This window comes from Delphinapterus leucas, chromosome 19, assembly GCF_059928025.1.
Source record: "Delphinapterus leucas isolate spDelLeu-1000000601 "Yukka" chromosome 19, BTC_Dleu_Yukka2, whole genome shotgun sequence".
Lineage (NCBI taxonomy): Eukaryota > Metazoa > Chordata > Mammalia > Artiodactyla > Monodontidae > Delphinapterus > Delphinapterus leucas.
This window is the reverse complement of record NC_143147.1, coordinates 63054482-63063825: the sequence shown is the minus strand read 5'-3', so window position 1 is coordinate 63063825 and position 9344 is coordinate 63054482. Positions and strand designations below refer to the sequence as shown.

Genomic DNA, 9344 nt, shown 5'->3' with positions numbered 1-9344 from the left:
TTTTACAAGTTCACATTTTCAGCAGACAAATCAAGGTGCAAACAGGGTTTATTTCACATTAATATATTAACTGAATTTTTTTGTCAAATAAATAGGGAATTCTCTTTAAATAACCATCTCCTCTCTTCACAGCCAGTCCAGGAGCAAATGGGAGCAAATTTTAGTGCATCCAGGGGGCATATCACCAACCAGGCAAGAAGCTTAAAGGGAAGAGGGAAGGCTAAGGGGCTGGCGAGAGGTCATGGTCAGCGCCCAGGCCAGGCCCCAGGGGCTGGCGAGAGGTCATGGTCAGCGCCCAGGCCAGGCCCCAGGGGTCTGTTCCCAGCCCTCCCGGCAGCCCCCAAGTGGACATGCATTCTGCAGTTCCAGTCCAAGAAGCCCCTTCTAGAGGGAAAAGAGAGAAGGCAAAGGGAAACAAATTCCAGAAAAACTAGCAGGGAAGCAGAGGGGCTCCCTCCCCAGCTGCAGCAGCCTGGCCCTCACGCCACCCACCCCCTGGTGGCTCGTGGGAAAGCTCCAAAAGTCAAAAGCAGTGGCAACAGGATGACCAAGGACAGGGAAGGGAAGGCGAGCGTGACGGGGGCTGAGGCTGGCTGGGAATGGAACGTAGGCTGACAGTCCGGCAGACAGGTGGCCTTCCACAGCCAGGTACAGACCAGAGTGGATGGAATGTGAGTAGGGCCTGGCAGGGGTCCCTGGGGAGGGCAAAGCTCGTGAGGATAAAGTGGCTACAAAACGAGAGAGCTGGACTGCGGCGGAGGAGGTGGCCAGAGAGTCCCTCCGTGGGTAGAAGCTATGAGAGCAGGACAGGAACGAGGGGGATGCCCCCCGGGGATGCTGAGAGGGAAGCGCTGTGGGCTCTGGGCTCACGTGGGAAGCTGGGAGGCACCGCTCCCCGCACCCCTCAAGGCTAGGTCCTGGCGCCTGCTTTATATTCATCCAAGTCAAGGGGCCCTCCCCCTGCCAGGCTAGTTTCTGGTGACTGCTTTATAATCAGACCTGGAGAAAGGACGAGGCCCGCCCCCCACCCCAGACTCAGCCCCAAGGGGAGGGGAGGAGAGAGCAAAGAATGGCGGGAGGAGGGGGGTGTGAGCGGTCTACTGGGTCTTCTTATCTTCTGGGGGGTAGTAAGGAGGCGGCGGAGGCTGGCTCTGAGGAAGAAAGGAAAGATCACGTTGGAAGGGTCGGAATAAGCCGAGGTCTCTCCTGCCCCTAAATCCCAGCAAACTGGGGCTGCGGGGGTCCCGCCAGTGCCACGGCCCCCCCGCTCACCAGCCGTGCTCACCGTGGGCATGTAGACATTGTGTGGGTTGCCTGGGTTGTAATAGGCGCTGGCGGCTGCTTCGGCGGCCTTGGCTTCAGCTGTGAGAACATACAAACTGGGGAAGAGCCCCGGGGACAAGCCCTCCCCGCCTCCTCCGCTGCCCCCACGGCCCCGGCCCCCTGGTGCTCGGGGCGGCTGGTGCTGAGGACGCAGTTCCATCACTAAAACAGTGGAGAACCCTTCCTGAGCACTTACCGCGTGCCACACCGTCCCATCTGGTCCCTCTACACCTCCTGCCCCCCCCATCTTCACCACAAGCCCCCCAGGTGGTGCCGTTGGCACGTTTTGTGGATGAGAAGACTGCGGTGCAGAGGGGGACCTTCCTGGGCCCAGGGCACGTGGCCAGCTAAAGGACAGAGTGGGGGCTGGACTCTACCCCTTCGCCACCAGGCCACCGCGCTGCCGGTCCCCTGGGATCGTCCCTAGGCCAGTGGTCATTCGTTATCTGGGACTTCCGTGCAACCACGGGGAGCAGCCAGGGCCCTCACCTGCAGGAGTGGAGGGGACATCGGGGCCGCTGACTGGAGGCTCCATGGGCCCAGGGTAGGGCGGCGGCGGGGGCTGCATGTACCCCATGGCCCCGTCCATCATGGGAGGTCCCGGATAGAACTCTGCTCGGCAAGAGAGTGACGGGGACCCAGTGAGCAGCCCAGCCCCAGCTCCTGTAGCTGGCACCCTCCCAGGCCCCTCCAGCTGCTCTGTCAGTCCTGAAGCAGGCCAAAGAACAAGTCTCCCCTCTACAATCCCCTGGCCTGGGTGAGGGTGGTCAGTGCAGGGGGAGGCGTGGGCAGCAAAGGACACACTCACCAGCTGGGGGCAGTGGACAGGGGTAGCCAGGAGGGCAGGGGTACATTCCATTGGCGACTGGTGGGGGGAAGACATAGGCCCCGCTGGGCATGTAAGAGTAACCATAGGCTCCGTTGGGGGCTTCACCTCGGGAGGCTATAGCACAAGGGGAGAGAGAAATGAGTGTCGCGGGCCTTGGGTACTGGGGAGAGGGCGCTCCCACCGCCTGCCGAGGGGAGCCGCAGGGTCCCAGGAATGTGCACAGCAGACACGCCTCACCCCTCCCCAGTGGAGTCCGCCTCGGTCAGGAATGAGGCGAGGGGTCTGGATGGGGAGAGAGGTCAGAGCTGGGATGGAGGAGGTCCAGGACAGGGGCGGAGGGATGGATGGAGGGAAGGAGGAGGCTAGAGGCGGGGTAGAGAATGGGGCTGGGTGAGGCTGGGGACGGGGTGAGGATGGAGGGATGGATGGAGGGAAGGAGGAGGCTAGAGGCGGGGTAGAGAATGGGGCTGGGTGAGGCTGGGGACGGGGTGAGGATGGAGGGATGGATGGAGGGAAGGAGGAGGCTAGAGGCAGGGTAGAGAATGGGGCTGGGTGAGGCTGGGGACGGGGTGAGGATGGAGGGAGGGATGGATGGAGGGAAGGAGGAGGCTAGAGGCGGGGTAGAGAATGGGGCTGGGTGAGGCTGGGGACGGGGTGAGGAGGTCTGCTGAACACACCCCCTGGGGACTTGAAATGGTTGCCTGATGGTAGCTTAATGGTTGAGCTTTTGTTTGTTTCTATGAGGCCACAGTAAAATGTCCTTGAGTCCAAACAGCTTTGTTAAAATGTCCTATACCTGCTCCAGGCAGGGGAAACCCAGCCTTTGAGGTACAGGACGGTGATTTTATTACAGGCTTCCTTCCCAACTCCCAGCCCTGGGCAGCCTGGGGCCCAGAAACTCATCTCCTGACTGCTTAAAAAACAAAACAAAAAGTAAACAAACCCAAATGAGCAAATAGCACACACATTCAATGCGTCCTTGGCCCCTGATTTTTAGAGCCTTGATACCTTGAGATGCCACCTGTAGCATCCGCTGTCCAAATTCGATGGCGCCCCCTGCCACAAAGGTAAACTTGTACGACGCAGAGCCTTCCCAGCCACCTGAGAAGGGAACAGTGCATCAACAGCTCCGGAAAAGAACTTAAGTTACGTCTGAAGAGATGGCTCTTCGTCGTCTCCAGGCCCCATCCAATGGCCAGGAGGCTCACCACCCACATCGCACACCAGCGCTGACCGGCCACCTCCTGCCCACTTACTGCGCAGCCCTGTAAGCACATCTGCACTCAGGCCTCCCACCCCCAGTAAAGCAGCTTCTCAGCAACAAGCACGCCCAGCAACAACTGACACTCAAGTTCAGAGCAGATCTCTCATCCCGAGGGGGCCTGAGGACGAACCCCAGGCCCCTCCAGCCTGGCTTCTGTCCAAAGGGGAACTGTGAGCTCAACAGCAAGGCTCGGGCCAGGCTGAACGTGAGCGGGAAGGCGAGTTCGACGCAGGGGTCTCTGGGGTCTGCAAAGAGCCCGCCACCAAGCAGGGCCTCTCCGGGCGTTACAGAGGGGCAGCGGGTTCTGCCTGGCTCTAGGGGAAAGACCCTTCCCAAGAACCTGATACAGCTCCCTCCCACACCTAACATCTGAACACACTCCCCAGCTCACAATAAGCATTTTCACTTGGTTTACAGTCATTCTGCTGACTTCCCTCTCTGAAAAGGTGACCTGAGCTGTCATCTTTAACGTTAGCACTTTCCAGCTCTTGGCAACTTCCCCCTGCTGAACAGCTGGCAGCCCAAGTGTTGGTCTTGGAAGCTAATCCAGAGCCAGGAAGAAGACACGGCTAGGGTGATGGGGTCCAAAGAGGACGTCTCCAGGGGAGCAGTCAGAGATGCCCCAGAGCACCTCTCTGGAAGCCCCGTCAGTGTCCCCAAGCTCCCTTGTCACCTACCTCCTGCTTCAGCCTTCACTGTTCCCTTGATGTAGTTTGCTCCAAACACAGGCTGCTTGATCTCACAGTCCTTCATCAGATAAAACGGCATCATGAAGGACTGCATGGCATCCTTCCCCTTGGACAGAAAGATGACCTGCAGGGAGAGAGGACAAGGGCCATCCCCACCCGAACCATGGCCTGCCCGGCCATCACCTCCTATGTGTGGGAAGCCATCACCTCCCAGGGCCGGGGTGGGTGGCCCGAGCCAGCACCCGGCAGCCCCAGGGCGCTCTCTGCACCAGCCAGCCCCGGAGAGCGCTTTTTAGAGTAAAAGGCCTCAGATGCAGCCGGGCTGGAGAGGCCAGACATGTGAATTCACAAGAAAAATGTGTGGCTCAGACAGCACGTGTGAGCAGGACAAACTGCTCTGCCACTGAGACGTGGTGGTGAGGAGACGGCGGATGTGGAGCCTAAGTGGAGCCTGCAAGGCCAGGGCAGAGAGGCAGGGCCGAAGCAGGGAAGGGCTCCTGAAGGGAGAGTTCAGCCTGAGCTTCACAGAACTGAGAAGAGGGAACGGCAACGGGTGGCAGATCCCAGGAGAAGGGATGATCCTAACCTTTCTGCAGACTCTGCCCAACAGCCAGCGTCTCCCACCCTGCACGTGGAGAACATTCTGCTTTACCCCCATGACTTCAATCTGTGACTGAAGATGCCAGCTTGATCCCCCAGAGATAGGGTTTTGAGACGCCCCCCCACCCTGGTCTCCGCTAAAGCCTGTGCTCCTCTTCCTCTAACGATCCTTAAGTCTAACTCTGGGATAGCTGCAGGCAGCGATCCTCTCCCAAGAATATCCATCTGTGTTTCTCTGGAAGTCTCTCAGAGTCTGCTTGGGGAACTCTCAGGCAAGGCCCATTCTGCAGTCTGGCATTTCTCGCTTTGCAGGCTTTTGCTGGTCTCTCTGCCTACTCCCGAGGCTGTGGCCAGGCTACTGCATCCTGTTGACCACATTTATCACTCTGGATGTGCACAAAGGCCTCACGGGTTACTCCTACAGAAATCAAAGTAACAATAGCCTTTCCCCTCCAGGCCCAGGTCATCCCAGCAGCTGCATCCAGCTACAGAGAGATTTTGCAGCAGCAGCTCTGGAACTTACACGGATTCACTGTCCAGCCATCCGTTCTGCTGTGCGAAGAGGCTGGTGGTTCTAGAACCAGGAGCATGTGACAGAAACACGCTAACATTCACCAGGGTTCAGCGGCCACCAGACTCACGAGGCTGCGGCTGACCGAAGACTCACATCAGCCTCCAGGAGGTGATGTGAGTTGGTCTCCAAACCAACTGACTCGCCAAACCAACCGTCCCGCTGTACAACGTACCCGGTACGGGGTAAGGTAGACGGTGCCTTTCTTGGTCCCTTTGAAGGCCTCTGGCACATTCCTCATGTCACTGAACGTAAGTTCTACATGGTCATAGGACATCAGGATGCTGTGATAAGAAAAGAGGAAATGCCCTGATGAGACAGTTGGAGTCACAATCTGTCACCCCCAGGGACTGGCCCCTCCTGGGTAGCAGTTGCTTATTAGTAGTTGCCAGCAAGTCATCCGCTTCAACACTGACGTGAGAAAACTACTAACACAGCCATGGAAGAGATAAGCAAGCTGGGGGTCCATAGAATTTCCCCCAAACCCCACACACACAGCCCCTAAGTGACCAGTGCAGGGACTTCCCTGGCAGTCCAGTGGTTAGGACTCCAGGCTCTCACTGCCGAGGGCCAGAGTTCAATCCCTGGTCAGGGAACAAAAAATCCCACAAGCCAAGAGGCACAGCCAAAAAAAAAAAAAAAAGTGACCAGTGCCATAGAAGAGCCACAGGGCTCTGGAGACGCCATAATCCCTCAAATCAGGTTAGATTATCTGGGTTAACTCTTCTATTCTCTTCTAGGTCCTTGTGACAGGTGTTCTGTTTTTGTTGGCTTACTTTTTTAAGTCTGATATACGAACATTTTAATACATGACTCTACACATTACCAAAGGGCTCACTTCAGGGTTCCTTTAAACCTGGGGTTCTGAAGCTGGGTCTGCAGGGGTATCAGTCCACTAGCCCTTGAGATGATCACGTACGTGCTTTTTCCTGGGAGAGACCACAGTTTTCATCACTCTCAAAGGGATTCATGATTTGAAGAATAAGGTTCACTATTTTACATATCAAGTTTTAAATGCTGAATGTGGACTTCAATTACTGTTTACACATTTTTTTCAGAAATGAGGCTGAAGCAGTTTCTGAAACAAGGCACATCATTATTTAGCAGCAATGAGTCCTAAACCGGGTAGGAGCCCCAGCAGGATAGATACATTCTTGGCCCAGAAAAGTCTCACTGAGAGAGAAAGAAATAGTCCCAGGAGATGTTACCAATGGCATCAAAAGGGTTTGTCCGGGTCCAGGACTGGCTTGCACACAGAGCAGCTACACACTAAGGGCAATGTGAAGTTTCTCTGATTACAAGACAACAAGCTCCAAGCTCACATGGTTCCATTTGTCTCCTTTCGCCTCCCAGATATCACAACTTCCTTCACTGGGGAGGGGTAAGTGGGAAAGAGGACCAGTACCAGAAAAGAAAAATACAGCTCAGAGAAAAGAGGTCATTACCAGGAACAGGCTGGGACGGCCAGTCGCTGAGCAGGTTAAGATGGAGGAAGAGTCAATATTCTGAGGTCTGGGCTCCCTGGGTGCTCTCCTCTGACTCATCAAGCATTCCCGGATGACAGCCCTGGGCTGGGTGCTGGCCTTAATCAGCTACCAGACTTTGATCCCACCAAGTCTCCTGTGGGGACTCAGATTCCTCCTATGCTCCTTCAAAAAATGTTTTCAGGTCAGCATAGCTCAAGCAGGGCTGGTTGGCCTGATTCTCAGCGCCCAAGGAGCAAGAGAAGAGAAGTCATCCAAGGAGCCCAGAGGTGGAGGAGAGACAGAATTGACCGGGGGTGGGTAGGAAGAACCTTGAAGCTGGGAGACCTCTGCTCTGGGAAGTGATCCAAGCCAACAGGAATTCAAGGGAAAGAGGCAAAGACAGACCTTTACAGAAAACGTGTCAAACATGTGACAAACGTTAGCTATGTAATTTCACCTCTGGGCCTCAGTTTTTCATCTGGAAACAGCAGTTCTGGAATATACTGGAAGGCTACATACTGGGAATTAAGGCTACTGACTTTGGAATCCAGACTCCTTTTCTGTTACAGCTCTGTGATCTCATGCAAGTTACTTAAGCTCTGTGCCTCAGTTTCCCTACGTGTAAAAATGTGGATAGTAATAGTATCTGCCGCACAGGATTTACATATTGAAAAAAGCAAAAGAGGTGTAGTCCCTAACACATAGTAAAAGCCCAATAAATGGCAATTATTTTTGTCTAAAGCTCTTCCCAATTCTTAAAGTCACCTACTCTGGGACAGGGGCTCAAGAACTACCCACAGGTTCCGCCTGTCTCTCCAAACCCCCACCCGTCTCTCCAAACCCCTACCCTATCCAGCCGCCCCACCCCCATCCCACAGCTGCAACATCCCGGTCCTTCCCTCACGCCTCACCCACCTTCCTTCAGCCCCGCCCCCAGCCGTTACCCCACCCCCCACCCCCCCATCAGTTTCCCCTCTTCACGGGTTTATTCTCCACCGCCCACTCACCCACCACCCACTATCCACACCCTCGACGCCCGCCCTTCAGTCCTCCAGGATCCTTCCGTAGTGTTTTCACCTCTCGGTATTGTTGACGATCACTCCGCCGCCCTCCGAGTGATTCTTGTTGAGCGCCATAGTCTCTCGGAAAAGGGTCCCGAGACTGGGAACGCAGTGCGCTTGCGCCCTTCCTCGGCCCACCCCTAGTGGCGTCGTTCGTATTAGAGTCAGCCAATCAGCTCTTGCGCGGAGGCTGGCCCTACCACCTGATCCCTGGCGTCACGTGCTAATAGTTTACTCCCTCTCCCCCTCCCCCCTAGTTTCGCTCGCAACACAAACAAACTCAAGACTGTAATTCCCAGAAGGCAATGCTCCCTCAACCTCGACCTCTCACTACGCTAACGGAAGGCTGCATCCTGGAACTTGTAGTCTCCAAGACCATAGGCCCGGATTGACTCCGCTTGTTGCATAACTAATCCCCACCTTCCTCCACCCGGTCCTCCGAGGGACCGGCGTAAATAGTTGGGCGCGTCACAGGGAAGTTCGTCGTAAAGGCCCTGGACGCAAAAGTTCATACGCACGGAATGGGGACTATAACCTACACCTGCTGTGGGAGCGTTGTACAGTTACTGGGGCATCTTCATTCAGTCCGCAAACGTATGGGGAGCACTTCCTATATGACTTTGCTCCCCCGCCACACACTTGGGTAGTCACTGAGCTAGAGAGATGAGTCCAAGAATCAGTCTCTGTTCTGGGAGAGAAGAGTCAAGAAAAACTGCCATCCCTCCCTTGAAATCAAACCCACACCCTCCGAAGTGGGCGGTGAGAATCTCCGTGCGGGGAGGAGAACCTTGGCCCACCTCCGGCACCTGACCGCCGCCTCCACCACAGCTGGCCTCGAGGTGGCGCTGCTCGCTCTAGAACGCTCTGGCTCTGCAGTCCCGCCCTCCCAGCGTTTAACAGGCTGGAAGATTTAAACCGGACGTGGAGGAGCTGAATGGAACTGGGCACAATTGTGACACCCGGAGCTTGCAGAATGGGGATGACTCATTGAGATCCAGCACTTGGGCGGCCTCCGGTAGTTTTGTAAACTCCCGCACCTCCGAGGTGGAGCTTTACCCGCAATTGTGGGGGTGCGGGGGACGGGTCTCACTCCCCACGGGGCGGCGCAGGTGCAACATTAATCTTAAGGGATCGGAGTTTGATTTTTAAGCAAACAGCTGATTTCCTGACACGTGGTGGCCAACTTTGGGATCCACCTGCTTGACTTGACTTTTGAGTGAGATTTCCTAGGTGAAGGATCAAAAACTAGAAAATATTATGAAACAGGTAACAGCCTTCTGTGAGGTCTTGCGCAAAACCACCTGGAAGTTGCAGGACAAGTGCAGTGAAGTAGTGCGTCATGGACGGGATGAAGTCGGCCCTAATGTGTTAGGGTAAATTCCACACATACAGTCTATGTAGCGGTTGAAAAGAATGAAGTCATATTCTATGTGCTGATGTGGAAAGATTGCTAAGGTTTGTCTGTACAACTGGTGTATAAATATACTTCTGTTTGTATAAAAAATAGGATAGGATCTAGATCTAGATATTTTCTTGAACGA

The 9344-nt window shown here is 55.3% G+C and overlaps 1 protein-coding gene across 4 annotated transcripts; it reads right to left on the bottom strand.

Annotated features, from left to right (window-relative positions):
- Positions 1-30: 30 nt before the first annotated feature.
- Positions 31-7962, bottom strand: WBP2 (WW domain binding protein 2). Of its 4 annotated transcripts, none has more exons than XM_022589583.2 (8): positions 7820-7955; positions 5452-5560; positions 4094-4229; positions 3161-3253; positions 2132-2266; positions 1813-1935; positions 1286-1362; positions 31-1151 (listed from the first exon to the last, which is right to left on the bottom strand). In XM_022589583.2, exons 1-8 carry the CDS (start codon positions 7876-7878, stop codon positions 1098-1100), a joined length of 786 nt encoding a protein of 261 aa, XP_022445291.1. In that variant the 5' UTR covers positions 7879-7955; the 3' UTR covers positions 31-1097. The 4 variants fall into 4 exon arrangements, with proteins under 4 accessions (XP_022445291.1, XP_089756238.1, XP_022445292.1 ...); XM_089900112.1 differs by lacking the exon at positions 7820-7955 and adding an exon at positions 6722-7493; XM_022589584.3 differs by lacking the exon at positions 7820-7955 and adding an exon at positions 6103-6664.
- Between the last annotated feature and the right edge of the window lie 1382 nt (positions 7963-9344).

Excerpts from the sequence above, each read along its gene's own strand:
- WBP2 (XM_022589583.2), bottom strand. The coding sequence starts at position 7,878 with ATGGCGCTCAACAAGAATCACTCGGAGGGCGGCGGAGTGATCGTCAAC. Across the intron at positions 4,230-5,451 it reads TCTACCTTACCCCGTACCGG|GTCATCTTTCTGTCCAAGGG; the intron begins GTACGTTGTACA and ends CTCTCCCTGCAG. Across the intron at positions 1,152-1,285 it reads ACAATGTCTACATGCCCACG|AGCCAGCCTCCGCCGCCTCC; the intron begins GTGAGCACGGCT and ends TTTCTTCCTCAG.